The sequence below is a fragment of the Cydia fagiglandana genome, chromosome 20 (genome assembly GCF_963556715.1).
Source record: "Cydia fagiglandana chromosome 20, ilCydFagi1.1, whole genome shotgun sequence".
In the NCBI taxonomy this organism is placed as follows: Eukaryota; Metazoa; Arthropoda; class Insecta; order Lepidoptera; family Tortricidae; genus Cydia; species Cydia fagiglandana.
The window spans coordinates 11,861,869-11,885,558 of record NC_085951.1 but is presented as its reverse complement, the minus strand read 5'-3'; the positions used below and the strand labels follow the sequence as shown (position 1 = coordinate 11,885,558).

Below are 23,690 nucleotides of genomic sequence, written 5' to 3'. Positions count from 1 at the left end.
ATGAAATTTATAGAAATTCCGCCCCACGGCATCACAACAGTTAAGTCGTTTGGCACGGTAAAAATAATATGTACAATTGAATGAGTTTTAAAATATACTTACGGCGGTTAGGGTGGCATACCATAATAAAAACACATTCTATAAAAGGAAGACATATTTATTCAGTTATTGGCTACGTGTATGAGTTATTGTCGTAAAAGTTTTATTAACTAAACACAAGTAACATGAAAAAAATATTGCAAAGTTTGTTAAAGCAATTTTAACATTTAGGTTGGTCCCTAGTTTTAAATTTCTCTACGTAGCCAATAAAACATTATATATTTTGTCTATGCTATCACTATCATTTTGAAGTGTAGCCCTAACCGTTATTTTAAGTTCATTTAGAATGAATTAAAACAAAACCCACATAGTGGTGTAATAACATGCTGCCATCAATTATGTAGTTTTTAAGAAAAAGGGTACATAGTCTGTTGTCTCTATTGGCAATAAGGCACTACTGACCGAAATAGTGGCATTCCACGAGACTGTCGCTTACATAACGCAATTCTTCTAATACTTCTGGAAATGCTGAGTAAGCGATATTGGATCAGGTAATATTTCATGACTTGGCTAACAAATTGGCAGTATATTCTCGAGATTCACGTATTTTATTGAGGTAGCTGCCATACAAGGCAAAAGTGTTATGTAAGCGACAGTCTCGTGGAATGCCCCAATAATCAGAAATCGTCCTTATTGACAATGAACAATGTGGCATTTTTTTGACTAAAAATGACAAATATCGTATAGGTAGTTGTACATATAACTTCAATACAAGATGTTTTCAACCGTTAGGTAAAGCGAAAAACATGTTCAAGTTCATACATTATGCCTAATAAATCTCATTTTTTCCGGCATACTAAGCCCCCATTCCCACGGGCGTTTTTACAACGCGCGTTAAAAAAACGTTTGAATGACACCAATGTGTATTGATTCACACAACAGCGGTGGCGTTTTTTATCAAGCGTTGTTAGATTTTCGACTTTAAGCCTTGGTCGTTAACTCGAATTTAGAGTGTTAACAGATTCAAGCGCTTTTTTAACGCGCGTCGAAAAAGCTCTCATGCGAATGGGGGCTAAATTTTTTTCGCGATTTTGTCTATGACGGGGTTGATCCTCTATACCAATCGTTATTATATCAATGGGTAACCGGAGGACAAAGAAACACATGCTCAATGCTATTACCGCGAAAATCAAAGTTTTGCGGGCATCTTTCTCTGTTACTCTAATTACGCTTTCATTGGAGTAAAAGAGGGAGATCCAGCAAGCAATTTGTGAATTTCGTTTTTCGCGGGCGTGCACGCTCGTGACGCTTGGAGCTTGCGTTCCGTGGCCGAGCCATAAAGGTTAAAAATACACCCTATATGCACTCCATAAGGTTTATAATAAGCTGGCATCTTGTGAAACGATGAGAACCTCCTTCTTGGTGTCGCCGGAACCAATCCTGCAGTTCGGCATTATTTCGAGCTCTTTAACACTGGAAAGAAAATTAGGACTTGTTAGTGAATACCCCCTTATTCATAAACGCTCTACTAAACTCAATTAGCTCATAATCGTTTGTCATTATCTGTCATTTTGACTTATGTGTTTGTAAGAAAGGGATAAAACATATTTTAACCAAAGACATATGTAACTTCGTATGAATAAAGTTTAAGGAAAAAACGTGCCTCGGAAATCAAGAAAAAGTCATTCTCAGATAGAGCCTTACACACCTATAGCCTATGCTCGGCTAGATGGCGTGACGACACTGTTTCATATTTAACAATTTTAACACATGGATATCAGTGAATGAACATGGATCAAAATGATATAAAAATAATAAAATCATTTATCCATATACATACATTTTTTTGATAATTTTATACGTTTTCGTTTTGAGTTTTAGTCGTGTCGATAGATGGCAGTAAATTTACTGTGAGTACAAAATTTACTATGACAGGACCCCTCTATACTATCTATTCTTTTTGCTTTAACTAAATCAGGCCGGTAAAGTTTTACGAATAAGGGGGTTAGGCTGTCCAACAAAGCACAAATTTGTATTTGAGTTTACACATTTTATACAACCAATTAAATCTTACTACAAACACAGAAAATGGATAGTAAAATTGCAAATAACACATAATTGGTGAAGTATTGCCCAAACTGTTAATTGACACCGTAAACCTTATTACAAAAGGCATCGGGTCCACCGATGGACAGTTAAGTGTATTGTTGTTTGTACAAACCTGCTAAGGTCCTTGGCAGCTGTTTTGTCTAACTCACAGCGCACACTGTGCTCTGAGCATCCGGAGATGCTGGTGTCGTTGAGCAGCACCGAGGACCCGGAGTAGATCTGGATGCCGACACCACATTTTCTGATGCTGCAGCCTCTTAACTCTACCTGAATGTGTTAGAAAAGTGGGTTATAAACGAACGATGGTCTTGAAAATTAAATTTTAAAATGTGTTTTCAGCACAGTCGGCGCCAAAAAGATAATACAAAGGCGGCCAAATATCCTCCTAAGGCCCAGCCATACAAATGAAAACTCCAAAATTTGCCACTGAAATTTGAACCTATATATAGTGTAAGAAATAGAGTTGATTTTGCGTTGTTGGAAAATTTTACGGAACAAAGCAAAGCGACTCTGTTCCAATTGAATAGGATTTAAATTTTATCGAACTGAAGAGGTACTATAGGTAGGACATTGGGCCTTAGGAGGATAAATCGTTACCATAGAAATAAGGATGGTTGTCGCCTGTAAAAGCTCTTTTATAGCCAAGTGGACTTATCTTAGTTAAGTTCGACATCTTATCAACAAAATGGCTCTACCAAGGCCAAATTCAATGCACGTAGTTGCTTTATTACAAAATTTAAATGGACACTTTGTTTCTATTATAGTTCGTTTTTTTTAGCATTAGAAATAAGGTAAACAATCTTGATGTGTCTTTTAATTGAAAAACACATTTTAAAAATAAGTTACGGCAAATATGTAACAATTATGAATCTAATACGACCGTTTCTATTCTTCTGCTTTCAGAAGTGATACTGATTATTAAAAAGCGTTTTTCAATTAAATGACATGTCAAGATCGCTTATCTTCTTTCAAGTTCTTTCTAATGCTAAAAAAACGAACTATAGTTTGATGTTTCGTGCCTGGATGGTATTACACCTGTCCAATGTATACAGGGTGTCCCAGAATTCGACGTCAAGCCGTAAACGGATGACAGACCACGTCATAACAGTTATCATAAAAATACAAAAAAAAAATCCAACTCATGTTTTTTTAAAGTTATGGTCACTTTAAAAATTCACAAAAAAATCCACACCCTGTAATGGTTCTTTAACTCTTGTTACTACAAATTCCATAATTTATTCTAATTTTTTTATTATTGTGTAATCTTGAATAATTACAGGGTGTGGATTTTTTAGTGAATTTTTAAAGTGACCATAATTTTTAAAGAACACGAGTTTGTATTTTTATGATAACTGTTATGACTTGGTCTATCATCCGTTTACGGCTTGACGTCGAATTCTGGGACATCCTGTAGGTATTGCGTCTCACATTGGACAAAGTAATTGGACAGGTGGAATCCCATCCTATGCTAAATTCCAGTACTGTCATCGGAGACTGATTCTTAATGAACTAGCTGATCTACTGATTGTATTTTTAAATTTATATCGTATAAACGCTTGTAGAAATTACCTGAGCGCCTTTATGTACGACTATTCCCGAGTAGAAGTTGTCGAACGTACAGTTCTCGATGAGTATTTTTGCGCCGGACATCGCTACAATTCCTTGCGCGAAGTCACTCTGAAATAAATAAATGAACAGTATTACATAATTACCTGCTAAGGGAATGCTTTTTGGCATTAAGTCCGCCTTTTGTACGATAAGTTTTCTTTTGTGCAGTAAAGTTTAAATAAATAAATAATTATGAACCTTTCGAAAGACTGCATTTTCAGATTGATAGATGAAATTCGGTATAAAGTCCCGGAAAAGGTCCTAAGATAGATTTTATTACGAACATCGTCCCTTTAGGGGTAAAAAGGGGGGAGGGTGGAAGTGGGATATGGAAGTTTTAAGCAGACGAAGTCGCAGGCAGAAGCTAATAGGAGCATAAAAAAATACACTAAAAATATACTTGGCAAGTATCAGAATCGTTAGACAGCGTGCAATTGGCGACGTGGAGAGTGCCAGCACGCATGACTATGACAGTGTTGACGAGCGCGCAGTTGAGGGTTAAGTCTCGCAGGCGGCAGTACTCGCTTAGCTGCAGTAGGCAGGTTAGGATCTCTGCCGCTGAGGGTGGCAGTTTTCGTGACTGACTCAGCCTATAGCTGTAGGACGGTAGAGGGTTAAGCATACCTGACAAGTATCAGAATCGTCAGACAGCGCGCAGTTGGTTATGTGCAGCGTGCCCGCACGCATGACTATCACAGTATTGACGAGCGCGCAGTTGAGGGTTAGGTCGCACAGGCGAGTCTTCGCTTAGCTGCAGTAGGCAGGTTAGAATCTCTGCCGCTGAGGGTGGCAGTTTTCGTGACTGACTCAGCCTATAGCTGTAGGACGGTAGAGGGTTAAGCATACCTGACAAGTATCAGAATCGTCAGAGAGCGCACAGTTGGCGACGTGCAGCATGCCCGCACGCATGACTATCACAGTGTTGACGAGCGCGCAGTTGAGGGTTGAGTCTCGAAGGACTCTTCGCTTAGCTGCAGTAGGCAGGTTAGGATCTCTGCCGCTGAGGGTGGTAATTTTCTTGACTGACTCAGTCTATAGCTGTAGGACGGTAGAGGGTTAAGCATACCTGGCAAGTATCAGAATCGTCAGACAGCGCGCAGTTGGTTATGTGCAGCGTGCCCGCACGCATGACTATCACAGTATTGACGAGCCCGCAGTTGAGGGTTAGGTCGCACAGGCGAGTCTTCGCTTAGCTGCAGTAGGCAGGTTAGAATCTCTGCCGCTGAGGGTGGCAGTTTTCGTGACTGACTCAGCCTATAGCTGTAGGACGGTAGAGGGTTAAGCATACCTGACAAGTATCAGAATCGTCAGAGAGCGCACAGTTGGCGACGTGCAGCATGCCCGCACGCATGACTATCACAGTGTTGACGAGCGCGCAGTTGAGGGTTGAGTCTCGAAGGACTCTTCGCTTAGCTGCAGTAGGCAGGTTAGGATCTCTGCCGCTGAGGGTGGTAATTTTCTTGACTGACTCAGTCTATAGCTGTAGGACGGTAGAGGGTTAAGCATACCTGGCAAGTATCAGAATCGTCAGACAGCGCGCAGTTGGTTATGTGCAGCGTGCCCGCACGCATGACTATCACAGTATTGACGAGCGCGCAGTTGAGGGTTAGGTCGCGCAGGCGACAGTCTTTGCTTAGCTGCAGTAGGCAGGTTAGAATCTCTGCCGCTGAGGGTGGTAATTTTCGTGACTGACTCAGCCTATAGCTGTAGGACGGTAGAGGGTTAAGCATACCTGACAAGTATCAGAATCGTCAGAGAGCGCACAGTTGGCGACGTGCAGCATGCCCGCACGCATGACTATCACAGTGTTGACGAGCGCGCAGTTGAGGGTTGAGTCTCGAAGGACTCTTCGCTTAGCTGCAGTAGGCAGGTTAGGATCTCTGCCGCTGAGGGTGGTAATTTTCTTGACTGACTCAGTCTATAGCTGTAGGACGGTAGAGGGTTAAGCATACCTGGCAAGTATCAGAATCGTCAGACAGCGCGCAGTTGGTTATGTGCAGCGTGCCCGCACGCATGACTATCACAGTATTGACGAGCGCGCAGTTGAGGGTTAGGTCGCGCAGGCGACAGTCTTTGCTTAGCTGCAGTAGGCAGGTTAGAATCTCTGCCGCTGAGGGTGGTAATTTTCGTGACTGACTCAGCCTATAGCTGTAGGACGGTAGAGGGTTAAGCATACCTGACAAGTATCAGAATCGTCAGACAGCGCGCAGTTGGCTACGTGCAGAGTGCCCGCACGCATGACTATGACAGTGTTGACGAGCGCGCAGTTGAGGGTTAAGTCTCGCAGGCGGCAGTCCTCGCTTAGCTGCAGTAGGCAGGTTCGCATCTCTGCCGCTCTGAGCGTGGCGCCTGAACAAATAATAAAAACATCATCAAAGCTAGAATACTTACTGTTAGCGATGCGCTCGTTATATCTGTAAGAGAAAATGAAAAATGAAAAAAAAAAAATGAAAAAATATTTATTCGCTAACAAGCAATATTTAACAAAATACAGGTTGGTGTCCCTTTTTAAGTATAAAAATACCTGTGTTAAGGAACACCGCTCTTCCTTAGTGATTAACTACAAGCTAAAAGAAAAACTATGATGATAAGTTTAATAACAATAATATTTGTTTTACATATGAAAAATCATAGTCATGTTAAATTAGCTTTTAATTCCTTACTCTTAAGGTTGATATTTGTTTGTAGTATGTCGAATGAAACCTGTTACTATGCGCCGCCACGCAGTCCCCTGCTGGCTGCGAGCCTTTGCACATACGCTTTTGTGATTTTTTTTGTAATTTTGTTTTTTCCGAAATACATCCTCGTGTAAGTCGGCCTTTTCTTCATACGAACCCCATATAGTTAACACCTACCTTCAAAGATATCTGACGGCGGTCGGCGCTTACGTCGCGTAGCGCCGCAGTAAGAGCGTCGTTAATAATAGACTAAGCGCCAACCGCTATAAGGTATAATTTACCCGTAACGTTACATATTGAGGACGGAGATTTATCAAAGCGTATTGTAATGGCGGTGCATCAATACAACTCGAATTCCATCGGCTTGCTTAAAGCATTGAGGACTTTAATTTAAAAGTTTCAAAGTATAATCAGGCCGACTTTCGCTCCGACCTGCCCAAAAACGCACCTAATATAAATAAATAACTCATTTAGGTACTTCAGACAAATTTGATCCCTAGTTAGTTACAGAGTATGTTAATAACTATATTGCGACGTCAAACGATACATCTTTAGACAACTTGTCTTGTTCAATTTAATTCAATACTTTATTTCCAAGAATATGGTACATACAATGTTGGTTAGTAAAAGGTGTTAGGTCAGCATATTCTGCCGGCATGCATCGGCACATTACATTACACGGCACATGCATATTACATAGTTTTTTTTTTTTTATTATGAATGGGCTTACTCATGGCCACAGACTAGCCGAGGCGTAGACGTGGCCTACGATGGAGCGAGCTCGCCCAGAAGGTGCCTGTTCACTCTTGATTTGAAGGTTGCCGGGTTATAAGAACACCTAAAACCTGAATTACCTTTAAAACTGCACAGCGAAATCTGTGACAACGGCATTTCAGGCAGCTCATAGTTGGGACTACACACAACCATGTCTCCGGGTTCCAGAGCCAGGCCTTCCTCCGCAGACACCAGCACGCTGAGGGTTTGCTCCTTCGACACCCGGGAGCGGAGGAATTTAGACATCTCCTCGAATTCAGAGATTGGGCCGCCTTGCCAGAGAGCTACCACCTGGAAAGAAAACTAACCATTTTAAATACTTCATATAATATGTTGGAGTTTTGTCAACCGCTGGGTCCCAGCTATTCATAACTTTGTTTCCATGCCTTAAGCCCCGTCGCCATATCGCGCGGCAAACTATCGAACATTGGCCAACTCGATCTGATCGAGTTGGCTCGTGCGGCAGCCCGGTATACATTGCGCGCGGCTGCCTCGCGAGCCAATGTTCGATAGTTTTCCGCGCGATATGGAGATGGGGCTTTACGGACGCGTGCGAGGCAACCACTACCATAATTTTAAACTTTTTAGCAACCAGCCTTCTTTTCTCAATAACTTTATACTCACATTCTTTTGCGCTTTGTGTTTCTGCCACTTGCTCCTCGCTTTGGCCAGATACTGCTCCCGGATGAGTGGGTTCTCATACAGCGTCCATTTTGACATGAGCCCGTCTAGGCGCGCGCTCATCTCGGCACACAGGGATATGTATGACGGCGGCAGGAGGGAATCTGTAACCATGTGTATCGAGTATTATATTTTAGAACCCGGGCATTTTCACTTAAAAGTGAACAATTTACTATTTTCCGAAAATCCATCAACATTTTGGGTTATTTCTACTCACGGGGACTATAGATTTAAAAAGAAAAAAGTGTCCCAAAAAAATTACAGTTTTGTAACGCAATTTCACATACCTACATTTTATGGACCGTTACAAAACTGACACCCAAAATTTGTATGAAAAACTGGGGAGTAAAGAGTTTACTACTATTTGTGATTTTGAGTCTAAATAACCCAAAAGTTAATGGTTTTTCGAAAAAAAGTAAATGGTACCATTTTTTCTGAAAACCCCCACCCACTGGGTGGAATGTCACATGACTGGTAGTTTTTGTAATCATAACTGAGCCAATTCTCGATTAGGCTCATTCGCGTCTGTGGTATAAAATAGGCTTACCATCTTCATCAGTTAATCCCCCGTCACAAATTGAAGAGTCCAGCTCCTTCAATTTCTCATAAGCATTAACCGCACTGCTCCGCAGCAGAGTTATAGTGCGAGCAACACAGTTGGGTATGGTGCCGTTGTGCAGGTCCATCCAAAGTTGCATGCGGTCTTCAATGGTGTTGGGAAGGACTACTTTGTCGTCTTGATCGTCCCAGGGCATCCAGATGTTGGTGTAGTAGAATCTGTGGAAGGAATAATTATATTCATAATTTTTCAGGTTGAGAAATAAATGATGAGGAAGAAAGAGAGTTTACCATGAACTTGTGTGTCTGTATTCACTGCAGTAATACAAGAGTGATACAGATGAATTAAGGCAAATGGTTAATCAAATTGGGATGAAAAGGATAGTATTCTGATAAGGTAATTCCATATTCCATAGCAATCATCTTCTATATATTCAACTAAGCTTTACTAAGCATTAAAAGACAATATAAAACAATCATAACCAGGGTTAGCTAATCAAAGGTGTATTTAAAACTGAATCACAATTTAGAATATAAGATGTTTTTAGATTATTATTATTATAGCCTCTTATTTCCATAACTCTTTTTAGTTTCTGTTAAAATATATTTTTATGCTGTTGTTTCTGTTGTTTTTCCTCCCTTCATGAGGTATGGATCCCGTTTGGATAAAGGCCTCCTCCCATTTCTTCCATAAATGTCTGTGTTTGGCATTGTACATCCAATGTTTTTAGATACTTAATTATAATTAACCAGTAATTAAAAGTTTCTCCTCCCTCCACTGGCATTCGACCGGCAGAAGATGGTCAGGGAGGCCTTGTATTACATAGAGGCAATCAGTTGAGAAAGAGGCTGGCACTACTGGACTCGGCTGGAAAGAGCTGGAAGTAGCCGCTCAAGATCATGAGAAATGGATTCTTCTGCGAGCCTTTTGTCCCTAATGAGGGATAACAGGAATGTATCATCATCAATTAAAAGTTACCTCAACAAGTCAATAAATTCTGCTGTAGTAGCATCATTAATACATTGTTCCCGCTGCTGAGTGGTCGGCCAAAGCTCTATTAACGGCACATCCTCCACTGTCTCCGGGAGTGACACCGCTTCATGCTGCACACTAAGTACTTCCACAGATGCTGACAATGCTTCAAAGTCCACTGATGACACTGTCACATATGCTATGCATGGAAATCTGACCTCTGAAAATTACAATTCAGCCATTTTTAATTATTCTGTTATGATATTATTCTGTATAGATAGTAACTACTGAACTTCTCATAAGATTTTTAGCATCAGTCATAAAATATATTTCATGGTGTTAAAAAATTAATCAAAAACTATTAAACTCTATGCATGCTGAGTTTTGATTAGCGAGAAAGCTATGTGAAGCACTTTTAAAAGTCCATTAGCAACAAGTACCAAAACTTTTGAGTATTAATCGACTTACCAAACCTCTTGCAAAACTGTTTCGACAGTTTCCATAAAGCATCCCAACCAACTGGTTCCACTATAAGTTCGGCCTGAGCACTCCACTGCTCGCGGGCGGTCCCGCGGCCCGCGCTGAACACGCGCACCAATTCTTGCAGGATCTCGCTGTCGCTCCGATTGAAATTATACACGGACATCATCTACAATAACAATAACAACCTCAGTTTAATTTTGAACACTGGGAAAAAACGAATCCATGAACGAGATACTTACTTTGGAATTAGAATCCGTTTGGGACTTAATTAACATAGTATAACGCCTGTAGAAATTAATTTTAATTATTTCTAATAGCTCACTAATTCATTCTAAATATTCCAAAACCCGCTTTTGAGCCGTTTCGTCTGTTTTCCGTTCGTTTGAAAAATGTAACTGTCAACCCAACCCCAACCCAACCCACTTAACGTCAACATGGCACGTTCGGATACTTCGATAAAATGGTTAAAGTAAATAAAAAATACTTGCGCAAACAATATTTGTATTCTTTGAACAGAATGCTCAAGCTTCATGATGCTGCGCATCAGCAGCAGAACGTAGCTGATTGCGGTATCATGCCATTCCAGCACTTGCTCCAGCGTTGATTAAGATCTCCGGTTAAAGGGTTTGCGTATGGGGTTTCGGTCACGTCACTAGTTTAAAAATCAATGACAGACTTATCCAGGCAACCCTGCCTCGTACTGTCAATGTCAGCCCAGCCTGTGTTGATGGGCGACATGAAAAAGTGTCTAACTTACTATTTAAATAAAAAATGATTAGTACAATAACAACATAAACAATGTCGATGGACGAAAACGAATTCTTCAAGCAGACCGTGCAACACCTGGCCCGCTGTCTGTCCAACATACAGCCGACACCATGGGAAAAAGTAAGTTTATTCATATCTTGAGTAATAGGATTTTGCGAAATCCCTTTTTAACAAGGACACACATATTGTAATACTGATTTCAATTAATAGCTGTTTAAACTTTGACCAATTCCTAATAGACAGAACTTATCTTAAGAATGCTAGGAATGTATAGGTCTGTTTAATATGTACTAATTTAGCACCACTGAAAATCCTATTTGTTTGTTATGATCTCATCAAAACCCCGTCATTTCCGCTTTGATATGAACTTATGAAAATACGAGTCAAAAGTAGCTGTAGCCATTATATTAGCCTCTACAATTCTTAAATCTATTTGTATAATTTGTTAAAGATCGATCTTGTTGAGGCCTTGACCTGCCACAGTTCAAACCCTTGACTCATAGCTGGTTTTTGTACATTTAATGTATGATTAGCTGGGTCCACACAGATGGTGGTGCTGGTGGTGGTAATGGTGGTGGGATGGGAGTTACATGCTTGATTTTTACACCTTCAGTTTTGGAAATATTTTGAAATTTTGGAGATTTTTATATTTTATTTATTTATTATTTATTGTTTTACATAAAATATTCGAGAGTCAATTGAAATAATCACAGACTTGACTTCTTAGGCCCTTTTTCACTTAATTTGACCTTAAAAAAATCTATAGCATACATGCTATGTACTACATAGCACCAATTAGCACTCATATGATCGAAATCTCTTAATTCATCATTCATAATAAAACTTCTTGCCATCTTACAGGTAAACACCCTGTTCATGTTATGCCCGCAAGCGAGCTCAACACTTGTAGTAACGACCCGCAGCATGGAGGCCTGCATAGCCCTAGGGCTGTACTACTTGCAGAGCGGAATGCAGCACCAGGATAAGCTGCATCCGTACTTCTTGAAGGTGCTGAAGTGCCTTACTACGGCTCAGTTTGAGGAGCCGGTGTGCCGGATAAAGAGTGGTGACCGTAAGTATATTTTTTTACATATGGAACTGGTCTGGGGTGCATCATCATCATCTCAGCCATAAGCCGTCGACTGCTGAACATAGGCCTCCCCCTTTTATGGGGGGGGTGAATGCCATAATCGCCACGCTTGGCAGGCGGGTTGGCGATCGCAGTTGAGTACACCGAATTTGAGGGATGCTGCTGCCCGTCCACCCGTGGTCTTGGACGTAGTGTAAGGACATACCCGGGTCCCATGGGGCGCATATTACTAGTAAATATAATTTGTTAAAATAAAAATGCCATATAAGTATGTTGAATTATTTATTTCACATCACATATGGTTTTTATATGGGAGACATTGGGAACTCCACTGCATATCGGAATGCATTATGGTAATGTGAGGCTGGGGCAGCATCTGAGCAGAAAATGTTAAGGTCAGATAAGAAATATACATTCAAACAAAAAAATAATTTTCCAAATCAGTTCAGATTTGACAGAGTTCTGATGTAACATACATACAAAATAAAAAAATATGGTCCTATAATATATCCTCCTCATTTTTGAAGTCGGTTAAAAACACACACAAGAGAACTAGGAACACAGGGGCAGGAATAATTCTTGGGAGAAAAATAAAGTATTTATTTTGTATTCTATTCATACTAATAATTAACTAATATTAACAAAAAAATGTGACGTTATCTATGAAAAAGGACCTTATTGTCGATGGTGGTTACGCCATTATTAACGATGCTCCGATATAAATACAATGCCGCGCGACGCTGTGCGGCGTAAGCGCCATCGACATTAAGGTCCCTTTTCATAGATAATACCCCAAATATGTTCCTCTGATCTTACTCCACTTGACCTTATAAAACTATAATTATGTACTGTATTTTGTGTATTTTATGAGTTTTGATAAATCAGTCTCTATTGGTATCGGTCTCACACTGTACGGCTTTATCAATAAACTGGTGCATAATTAATAAGTTCATTATTAGGGTTCCGTACCCAAAGGGTAAAACGGGACTTCGCTGTCCGTCTGTCACCAGGCTGTATCTCACGAACCGTGATAGCTAGACAGTTGAAATTTTCACAGATGATGTATTTCTGTTGCCGCTATAACAACAAATACTAAAAACAGAATAAAATAAAGATTTAAGTGGGGCAACAAACATATTTACAACAAACGTGATTTTTGACCAAAGTTAAGCAACGTCGGGCGTGGTCAGTACTTGGATGGGTGACCGTTTTTTTTTGCATTTTTTTCCGTTTTTTTTTTTTGCATTATGGTACGGAACCCTTCGTGCGCGAGTCCGACTCGCACTTGCCCGGTTTTATATGTAATATGTTCTAGGTACTTACTCAGAAAGGTTATTTGGGTACTCTGAAATAAAATAATATAATTAATATTTATAATGATATTGATTATCATTATCTTTAGGTTGGGTGAGTTATAATTTTGTCATAAGTACTGAACCATAGTACATAGGGGCTATTCATAAATTACGTCATTTCAAATTAGGGGAGGGGTCTGGACGTCGGATGATGGTAGCATGACGTAGGAGGAAACGGGGTCATTCGAAGCATGATTTTTGGATGATTTTAGGGGGGAGGGGTGGTCCAAAATCGATGACGTAATTTATGGACAGTCCCATAGTACCAGAACAAGGTTGATTTTTTTTGTGATTAATGAGTTTTGGTTGTCACTTGACGATTTATTGTACCTTCTAACAGCAACTTTCCATCTGTAACCCTTATGTTTATGGAATAAAGATTGCGAATTTCCATTTAATAGAGGATAAGGATTCGAAAAATTGCGGGGCATTTTTGGATGAGACTAGCCCAGGACCGGGATAAGTGGCGTACACGAAGAGAGGCCTATGCTCAGCAGTGGGTGACTGAAGGCTAGAATGATGATGAGTTGATGACGATGAGAGGATAAGGGTATCAGGGATCGGATACCGGTATTTTTGTATGAGAACGAAAACGGTACTATTTCGTTCTTTGTTAATAAAATAAAATAAAATGAAATAGTCTCTTATTTCTTGCAATTATAACATTATAAAATAGTTTTTTAATGAATTAATATTTAGTAAGAACCCCGTCTGCGCAGGTGAAGGCCTCCTCCAGAGTTTTCCACTCATCTCTATCTTGAGCTATTTGCATACAGTTTTGACCAACGATATTTTTTTTCTTTTTTAATTATTTCATTTCTAATTGGGCAATCTAATAATACGAAGTCTTACCTAAAACACAACTGAGTCCTACATTTGGAGTATAAAATAATATGAAATGTATGGTTATTTCCATGTTTTTGCGAAAAACAGGTTCCGATTTCTTAATGGTATTAATATTAAAAAAATTACTTACCATAATAAGAAACACCAGCAAGATCAAAATTTTGTACAACATTATGTAGTTAATTAACTCGAATAGTTAGTGAAACCAACATGTTCCACATCTTTTATACCCCCTGAATTTGAACAGGTGTTCGGTCTTATGAGCTATATGACTGGGTTCAGACGGCATCAATCTCGTGTTTGTAATTTTGACTTTGTATCATTGTAATAAAGTCTAAAATAGATATATGCATTTGACGTTGACGCTACTACATCGTTTATGTATGTCCATGGTATGTCCTTTAGCAATAGCAAAGACATATGTAACTTTGTATAAGATGAATAAAGTCTAAGGAAAAAACGTGCCTCAGAAATCAAGAAAAAGTCATTCTCGGTTAGATGGCGCACACACCTTTGGCCTATGCTCGGCTAGGTGGCGTGACAGCACCGTTTCATATTTAACAATTTTAAGACATAGATATCAGGGAATGAACATGGGTCAACATGATATAAAAATAATAAAATAATTTATCCATATATTATGTTGTCGTATAAAATATAGCCTTAGGATTTTTTTTTATTTATTTAGATATTTTATTTTTCAGTGTTACTATTTATAATATGATGAATGTCGCGACGAAAGGGGTAAAACGACTGTTTAAGTGCATCTGAACCGAACTTAGACGAAACTAATGAGCTGGCCGACTAGTCGGCCGACTAATCGGCCATCCGAGCGCCGATTAGTCGGCTATTCGCCAAATCAATAGTCGGTACATCACTACTGTACAGTCATGTGTAAAAATATGGGGCTTAGTTCTTAATTCTCCGACATACCTACGAGCTATCGAACATATTTTTGCTCTAAACTGTAATACAGAAACTCATACTCAAAGCGTTCTAGAATAATCTTTAATCTTTTTCTAACAGGTATTCCGATGTCCGAGAAGTTCAGCTTCTGCCTGAACACGCTCCTATCCGACGTGGCGACGAAACAGCCGTCACTGCGCGAGGAGATCATCACGGCGCAGATCGAGCTAATGGCGAGCTTGACGCAGGTCATCCTGGAGTGCCATCAGACGAGGGACTATAGCGGCGGTGTGTCCAAACTGCAGCTGTGCAAGGGGACTATACCTGTGCTTATAGGTTGGTTATACCTTAGAGCTTCTCATGATGGATAGGATATTATTATTCTAGAGGTTGCAGTAGGTCACAGCGCAGATCGAGCTGATGGCGAGCCTCACACAGGTCATCCTGGACTGCCATCAGACCAGGGACTATAGCGGCTCGGTGTCCAAACTGCAGCTGTGCAAGGGGACTATACCTGTGCTTATAGGTTGGTTGTACTTTAGAGCTTCTCATGATGGACAGGGTATCATTATTCTAGAGGTTGCAGTAGGTCACGGCGCAGATCGAGCTGATGGCAAGCCTCACCCAGGTCATCCTGGAGTGCCATCAGACCAGGGACTATAGCGGCTCGGTGTCCAAACTGCAGCTGTGCTTATAGGTTTGTATTATTTAAAAACGAGTTGAAAACAGTTCTCCGCGAACCACCGCTGGCACCGCCCTATAGACTGGATCAAAATATATAAACTTGCATAAATCTGTTTTGGACGATAGCGACGGTGGCAGCGGTTGCCGCCCGCCACCCCGCTTGCCACGCCGCCGCGAGCGTGCGTGCAGTCTGTGTGCAGTAAATAATATGCTAAAAATTAGTGAACAAATTATATGTGTTCAAGTTTTAGGGGTTTGATGAGAACGATGAGTTAACACTATTAGAAGTATTTGATCAAATTAAATTATTTTTCAGAAAAATATTGATGAGTTAACCTTAGGTTAACTATGTTCCAAACTCGTTCCAAACTCTGTTCTTTACAAATGCTAATACCATGTAATTAAAAAAAAATTAAGCAAGTGCTAGAACTGCTAGAGGGAAGTATTGCCCTAACAATTATATTTTTCTAGGTCTCGCGAGATCCATGGGCCGTTTCGCCACCATCGACCCCCCTCTCCTCTGCCGCCTGTTCCCCCAGCCGCCCAGCCCAGTCAAAAACAAGGAGCCCGAACCCAACTTCGAATACTCCACCCTAGACAAAAAGAGGAAATTCAACCAATTCCGACCGATCATACCCAGATCCCTATCAGGAAATTTAAATCCAGTAGAACATATCATGGAAAACGGGAGCGATACTGTAGATGGTACCCTAAAAAGGGGATCTCTTAACAGCTACCATTCTGTCCCCTACGACCCTACAACATACTTCTTCCACAAATTCGGGTCCAGTTTCAACCAGTTCCCATACATGAGGTTCTCGGAGTCTCCAGAGAGGAGAATAAATGTGCAGTTCTATGTGAGATACCTGCAGAACATTCTGTCGTACGCGAAGAAGTTGTTGACCAAGGATTTGCTGGCGTTTTTGGACGAAGAGGCGGATGATATATACGCGGCTGGGCAAATACAGGTACTATTTCATTTGTCATGCATGTTTCAGTGTTTTAGAATATCGCAAGGTAAGACCTAAGTGGCAGCTGACCTGAACGGAATAATTCGGATGAATTCGGAAACAAACCTCTATTAATTTCTTATCAGAGCTCGGATAGGGTGAGCTATTTGCCTTATATATGACATAAGACATGTCAAATTATAAGGCAAATAGCTCACCCTATCCGAGCTCTGTTTCTTATGCTGCTATATTGAGCAATGTAAAATGTAGTGTAATTTGTAGCGTAATGTCATCATTACCTACATTTAATGTGTGTGTTTTTCACAAAACAAGCCTGAAAAATAGGCCCTATGTTTCCCCGATGTTTGGTGGTGTTATCTTACGTACATAATTACTAGAATTATGGCCCTCTGTTTTCTTCTGAAGTATCTTTCAATAATTTCCATATATAAAAACGTATTCACTAAAATGTGCCATTTTAATATCAACCTAATTATCTTGGAAGTAGGTTTAAAATTTTTTGCCAGCTTATAGGGTAATTGCGTCAGTTTACCGTCCGGTGTCAGTTTACATCCACTTGACGGATTAGCAAATAATACATTTCATTTATAATTTGTTACTTGCGAAATATATTTTTTATGTAGATATATAAATTGTTTAGATATTAAGGATTGCAATAAGTTCAAATTTGTGCAGCAATGAAGGTTTATATTCAAATTTCGTGAAGTGGACGGAAACTAGAGCCGGACGAAAACTAGCGAAATGACCCTAAAATACGTTAAAATCTTTAACAGGTGTTCCCATACAAGTCGTTCTCAGAGACGCTGAACCTAGTTATGGTGACATTGCTGAGGGAAATATTACAGCACCAGAAAGATCTACCCGGACCTTTCACCAAAGATGTGCAAGTAAGTATAACACATTCACATCAAACGGGTACGGGGGCGCGCATGGTATAAATCAGGGCTCTCTAAAACCCGGCCCGCGAAGCGTTTCAATCCGGGCCGCCGACAGCGTTCCAATCCGGCCCGCGGTAGCCAGGCTTCAAGGTGTTCAGCCCTAACTACTAGACTATTAAGTTTGCAACAAATACTTGTCAAATTACCTAATCTTACGCTTTTTTGTTTTGATTAACCACTTTGGAGGCGAATCCTGGAACGCCAGCAAATCCTGGAGAGTAACAGTTGTAACTTCAAACGTTTTTCTAAAAATAACTAATGAAATCAAGGAAAAAATAGAGAAAAGGTCCCTCTTCTACTTTTTCCTCAATTTCATTAGGTTAGGAGGCTATGCTGGCTATGTATAAGCTTGCTGCATTTCTATTTTTCCGTCCCTCGATTGGTTTTCCTGGATCTGGCTTTCTGCCAATGTGATTATACTTCGAGTAAAAAATGTCTCATTAATTCTGCAGGAATTCGTGAAATGCCTGTTTCTAAGCGGGCAAACAGAGCTGCAGTCGCGCCACCACGATGCGTCAGAGAAGGAAGACAGAGAGAGCAACTTCGCCACCGTCAACAAGTTCAAGGTCAACGTCATGGCGAACTCTGCGTGTGTCGATCTACTGGTGTGGGCCATTGGCGATGAAACAGGTATGTCATGTGACTCATGCTTTAGAGAGAGACAGCTGCAGTCGTATCACGACGCGTCAGAGAGAGCAACTTCGCCACTGTCAACAAGTTCAAGGTCAACGTCTGGTGTGGGCCATTGGCGATGAGACAGGTATATCATGTGACTTATGTTTTAGAGAGAGACAGCTGCAGTCGCATCACGACGCGTCAGAGAAGGACGACAGAGAGAGCAACTTCGCCACTGTCAACAAGTTCAAGGTCAACGTCATGGCGAACTCTGCGTGCGTCCATCTACTCGTCTGGGCCATTGGCGATGAGACAGGTATATCATGTGACTTATGCTTTAGAGAGAGACAGCTGCAGTCGCATCACGACGCGTCAGAGAAGGACGACAGAGAGAGCAACTTCGCCACTGTCAACAAGTTCAAGGTCAACGTCATGGCGAACTCTGCGTGCGTCGATCTACTGGTGTGGGCCATTGGAGATGAGACAGGTATATCATGTGACTCATGCGTTAGAGAGAGACGGCCGCAGTCGCACCACGACGCGTCAGAGAAGGAAGACAAAGAGAGCAACTTCGCCACCGTCAACAAGTTCAAGATCAACGTTATGGCGAACTCGGCGTGCGTCGATCTACTGGTGTGGGCCATTGGAGATGAGACAGGTATATCATGTGACTCATGCGTTAGAGAGAGAGAGAGAGAGAGATACGACGCCTCCGAGAAGGAAGACACAGAGTGTAATTTCGACTCCGTCAACTAGTTCAAGGTCAACGTCTTGGCGAACTCGGCGTGCGTCAGTATATAGTATAGTATACTGGTGTTGAGATATCCTGATAATATAGCATTTTTTTAAAACGGGTTACTGACGTGACCTGGTCAAAATATCCGTCGTTGTTTCGAGGGTCCTTGAAATGGAAAACATACCAAGCGATAAATTCGACTAAAAACTACGTGAGATCGATTACTCGTACCCTCCAATGGGGTTGGCAACTGTCAAAGGTTTGCATAGATGGCGCCATCATAGCTTGCCCCTTTCACTAATTTAGTTCTATGAGATTTGGCTTAAAGGGCTGGCATCCAGGGCACAAAATTCCAACATTCACACAAATTTGGCACATAATTCCATTAAAAACAAAAAACCGGGCAAGTGCGAGTCGGACTCGCGCACGAAGGGTTCCGTACCATAATGCAAAAAAAAAACAAAAATAAGCAAAAAAAAAACGGTCACCCATCCAAGTACTGACGACTCCCGACGTTGCTTAACTTTGGTCAAAAATCACGTCTGTTGTATGGGAGCCCCATTTAAATCTTTATTTTATTCTGTTTTTAGTATTTGTTGTTATAGCGGCAACAGAAATACATCATCTGTGAAAATTTCAACTGTCTAGCTATCACGGTTCGTGAGATACAGCCTGGTGACAGACAGACGGACAGACGGACGGACGGACGGACAGCGAAGTCTTAGTAATAGGGTCCCGTTTTACCCTTTGGGTACGGAACCCTAAAAAGAAACACAATTCTAGGGATTCACAGGGCAAGCTATGCAGGCGCCATCTGCTAAATACCTCGACCGGCCAACCCCATTATGTTGGACCCTAGATTTTTGCAAATAAATATATCTTTACTTTCTATCTTATCAGAATCGAAGCTTCTCGTATTGCCTATATTTTAATCATATGTATATTTATGTATATGTCGTTATATATTTCCAGTGGATGAGGAGTGTGGAGTGCCGGCTCTTATAAACGCTCTAACCATATTAATAGGTACATTCGTGGGTTTTAGAGTGCCCCCGAGCCCTGGCGGACCTAACACCTGCATGAGCAAGCTTTAACTACATAATACTACTTTTTTTAGCATTAGAAAGAAAGAGTTATTTAAACTTTCACGATTTTTAAACATTATTAAATTGCACAACGTGACTTAATCGCGTATTTAAGTTTTAAGACTTACCCCCGACGTTTCGAGGGCGGCGTTGACCCGTGATCTCAGAGAAGACTGGCTAAAGTTGATATCAATATCTTCTAGCCGCGTGAGTTTTTCGAACTACCCGCACTTGGTCTTGTTTATCAGTTTGAACGTTTTGCTAAACCAACTACGTTTACGTTTTGTAAAACTTAAATACGCGATTAAGTCCCGCTGTGCAATTTAAAAAGAAAGAGTTATTGTACAGATGTAGTACATAATTATTTTCCATCGTATTTTCACGGAAACGTAAGGGGCTATTCATAAATTACGTCATTTCAATTTAGGGGGGGGGGGGGGTCTGGGCATCGGATGACGGTAGCATGAAGTAGGAGGAAATGGGGTCATTTGAAGCATGATTTTTGGATGATTATAGGGGGGGGGGGTCAAAAATCGTCAAAAATCGATGACGTAATTTATGGACAGCCCCTAAGCGTACATGCTATTTCAGTCGGTCTCGGTACACAAAGTACTGAGGTTGACTGAAGTAGCATGACAAATACGAACGTTGATGCATTACATCTGTATAGTGTTATGTCTAAGAAAAAAATCGTTTGAAAAGATAGAAATGCAGAGCCCAACTGGAGAAGTACAACCGCCTTATAGAGAACCGCAGCTAAATAAAATAACACTAGACCCTACTCATAGTGTTGTGTTCCTGCCGGTGAGTAAGGTTGCCAGAGCTCAACGCGGGTGTGGAGTGTTAGGCTCGGCAATGTAACACCACTGGAGTTGTAGGCGTACGGAGACTGCTTACTATCAGGCGGGACGTATGCTTGTTTCCCATCGCCTTAGTATAAAAAAAAGATAAACTCTCTGGCACGGTTTTTTCTTAGATTTTTCATCTCTTCTTGAATAACTCTTTGATTTACCGCATAAAGTGCATAGTATAAAAACTACACTGACTTTTGTGGAGTCCTTCTGATGCTAAAACAATGTAGTATTGCTATAAAATTGAGAGTCGGTTGAAAGTTTGAAAAACGTGATAAAATTCGTTCGATTTCAACACCTACTAATAATTTGTTCCAACGTCCTATTGTTTCATAAAATGCTTAATATTTAGTTATATAATTTCTGAGTGCAATTATTTAAAATTGAATAAATATATTACTAACATTTGAACATTTTCCAGTTTTGTTTTGATCGATTATATCTAACAATAATAATTTATCTTTATTTGTTTATTTTAGGTGCCGACTCCTTGTGTGGCCGTCTCACTGAGAAGATCAACTCGAATCACAATCATAAATTGATACTGGCGCATATGCCTCTCCTCATGGTCTGTCTTGAAGTAAGTCTATTTGGGGCATTATCTATGAAAAGGGACCTTATTCTCGATGGCGCTCGCCGAACAGCGTCGCGCGGCATTGTATTTATATCGGAGCATCGTTAATAATGGCGTAAGCGCCATCGACAATAAGGTCCCTTTTCATAGATAACGTCACATTTATTCAATCTAACACCTTTTTCAACTCTGCGTGTTGGTCGGAGGTCATTGATTTAATAACTACTTGTGTACCTGATTCTCTAGAATAAAAATATATAAGATATATATTTCCTATTGTGAACTGAAAAGTGACCATTTTAGTTTTAATTAGTTTTTCCGTATATCTCACTTTTTATATAAACTGTGTGTTTGCTAGATAAAGAGAAAATATATAACCATCACAGGCATTTTAACTGTAACATGAACCCGCCGTCAAAAACCGCTTCCATACAATCGAATTGACGCTCTTACTTTAAAATGAGCTACTATGTTACTAACCATGTATTATAAATCTTTGTTATTTTAAATAATTTAATTGAAAACTTCATGTAAAATCCGTGTATTTTTCTTAACAGGGACTTGGTAAACTCGCAACGAAATTCCCGACGATAGCGAACACTTCGATATACTGCCTGAGGGATTTCCTCGTCACCCCCTCGCCGATATTATTCAAACTGCACAAGTTAGAGCTAGAAAAGACGGGAAAGGAGCACATGAAAGTTACATGTAAGGTTTATTAGTACTTTTATGATGTATTTGTATATCATGCATAGAGATTTACATCTGTAACTTTTATTTACGTAAACTGGAACGCAGCTATACTGCAAAACGTAATTCAAAACCAAAAAAAGTAAGACAATGTTGCCATTGCAATAATTTGTTTGTAAAATTGTAAATTCCTTCTGATAAATAATCACGCTAAGTTAATTTATTCATTAAAAAAGTACTTTTATTTACTTATTTGTACATAAATACAAGAAGCGCTAGGATAAAAGTGGCAACATTTCTTACTTTTTTTGGTCTTGAATTACGTTTTGCAGTTTAGTTTCGTTTTACTTTCATTCTAAAAATAGTTGCGTCTATATGTATCTAAATGTTTACGTGAGTAAAACTTAAAAGTGTAAATCTGTACCTATTTCTTGAACGATATAAGACTAAGCTTATACCTTTAAACGGAGCAATTATTGTATATTTATTTATTTATATATATTTTCTGGGATCTCGGAAACGGCTCTAACGATTTCGATGAAATTTGCTATATGGGCGTTTTCGGTGGCGAAAAATCGATCTAGCTAGGTTTCATCTTTGGCAAAACACACATTTTGAGTTTTTATATGTTTTCCCAGATATTAATTGTTATAAGACTCGTGACACAATGTATCTTCCATTGATTGCATAAGATATATGTAAAGTCTAAGGAAAGAAAGTGCCTCCGAGTTGACAGCTGAATAAGATGGCGCTGTATGTTGCAACATCTTTCGACTGTCACATACAATTAATAAATCTCTGATCATTTTAAAAATCCTTACAAAATGGTTATTGAAATAATATTGTAGTCCAGTATCGTTCAAGATAGGGACTCTCGGGGATAGAAACTCGCGCGGCGAAGGGACCTTACAGCTTGGCAAAAAAGAGTAGAAATTAAAAAGTGGCAACACTGTAGTGTTGTCCCTTTCAAACCAACGTATATAAGAAAACGGGACGACACTACAGTGTTGCCACTTTTTAATTTCTACTCTTTGTTGCCAAGCTATAAAAGGTCTAATTCTAAATCGACCATCCTAGTTTCTACAGTGATTCGCACTCTTTATTCATTTAAATTTAACTGGATGGTTTTCATACTTTACGCCGAAGTGGATTTCTTACCTTAAGTCAAATTCATTCAAATATCTCGGCTACAGATATGTCGTCGGAAAGTTTCCAAAATTGCGAAATTTCGAAATTGGGGAACGAAATTGCCATTTCTAAAATGGAATCTCTCTTTTATTTCTTGTTAAATTTTCGTATAATTTTCGAGAATTCATACTTTTTTGTTAATTTTCCCAACTTACAATCTCGGCTATTACTTGCTTGGTAGTCTAAACAGCACAGTATGCTTCTCATAACATTACTTTAAGCACAGTTTTCACAATGAACTGTTATTGTATTTTGTTTTCTTAATGAAACTCTTCTTTCTTATTAAAGCTAACTCTGTAGATTCGAGGCTAGCAGGTATTATTAGTTAATATTAATGTTTAATTTTATTTTATGTGAAGATATGATCAAACTGATGCTAATCCAGATATCGTTTTTTAAAATCACACGTCAAAACTACCTCCATAATCCTTACAAAATATGAATACATAGGTAGTTACTTAATATCAACTGAAATCATTCCCTAGTATAC

General features: G+C 39.9%; 2 protein-coding genes across 3 annotated transcripts in view; one reads left to right on the top strand and one right to left on the bottom strand.

Annotated features, from left to right (window-relative positions):
* Positions 1 to 1,336: 1,336 nt before the first annotated feature.
* On the bottom strand, positions 1,337 to 10,272 carry LOC134674806 (protein nessun dorma). Of its 2 annotated transcripts, none has more exons than XM_063532957.1 (10): positions 10,143 to 10,272; positions 9,889 to 10,069; positions 9,427 to 9,640; positions 8,437 to 8,666; positions 7,833 to 7,993; positions 7,289 to 7,499; positions 5,933 to 6,105; positions 3,718 to 3,825; positions 2,261 to 2,415; positions 1,337 to 1,512 (listed from the first exon to the last, which is right to left on the bottom strand). In XM_063532957.1, exons 1-10 carry the CDS (start codon positions 10,176 to 10,178, stop codon positions 1,416 to 1,418), a joined length of 1,566 nt encoding a protein of 521 aa, XP_063389027.1. In that variant the 5' UTR covers positions 10,179 to 10,272; the 3' UTR covers positions 1,337 to 1,415. The 2 variants fall into 2 exon arrangements, with proteins under 2 accessions (XP_063389027.1, XP_063389028.1); XM_063532958.1 differs by having other exon boundaries at positions 10,139 to 10,201.
* A 320-nt stretch (positions 10,273 to 10,592) lies between these two features.
* LOC134674485 (phosphatidylinositol 4-kinase alpha) overlaps positions 10,593 to 23,690 on the top strand; it is a 61,030-nt gene continuing 47,932 nt past the window's right edge. The window contains exons 1-9 of the mRNA XM_063532584.1: positions 10,593 to 10,791; positions 11,533 to 11,743; positions 14,989 to 15,204; positions 16,024 to 16,520; positions 17,297 to 17,410; positions 17,914 to 18,091; positions 19,785 to 19,838; positions 21,228 to 21,328; positions 21,880 to 22,030. Of these exons, the coding sequence (XP_063388654.1) occupies positions 10,702 to 10,791; positions 11,533 to 11,743; positions 14,989 to 15,204; positions 16,024 to 16,520; positions 17,297 to 17,410; positions 17,914 to 18,091; positions 19,785 to 19,838; positions 21,228 to 21,328; positions 21,880 to 22,030 (1,612 nt within the window). The 5' untranslated portion in view covers positions 10,593 to 10,701. The remainder of the gene's footprint in view (positions 10,792 to 11,532; positions 11,744 to 14,988; positions 15,205 to 16,023; positions 16,521 to 17,296; positions 17,411 to 17,913; positions 18,092 to 19,784; positions 19,839 to 21,227; positions 21,329 to 21,879; positions 22,031 to 23,690) is intronic.

What these genes read in the sequence shown, in the direction of transcription:
- LOC134674806 (XM_063532957.1), bottom strand. Translation starts at nt 10,178, where the DNA reads ATGTTAATTAAGTCCCAAACGGATTCTAATTCCAAA. An exon ending in TCGTACATAAAGGCGCTCAG is followed by an intron (nt 2,416 to 3,717) that starts GTAATTTCTACA and finishes TAACACATTCAG; the next exon opens with GTAGAGTTAAGAGGCTGCAG. An exon ending in GCTGCCAAGGACCTTAGCAG is followed by an intron (nt 1,513 to 2,260) that starts GTTTGTACAAAC and finishes TTTTCTTTCCAG; the next exon opens with TGTTAAAGAGCTCGAAATAA.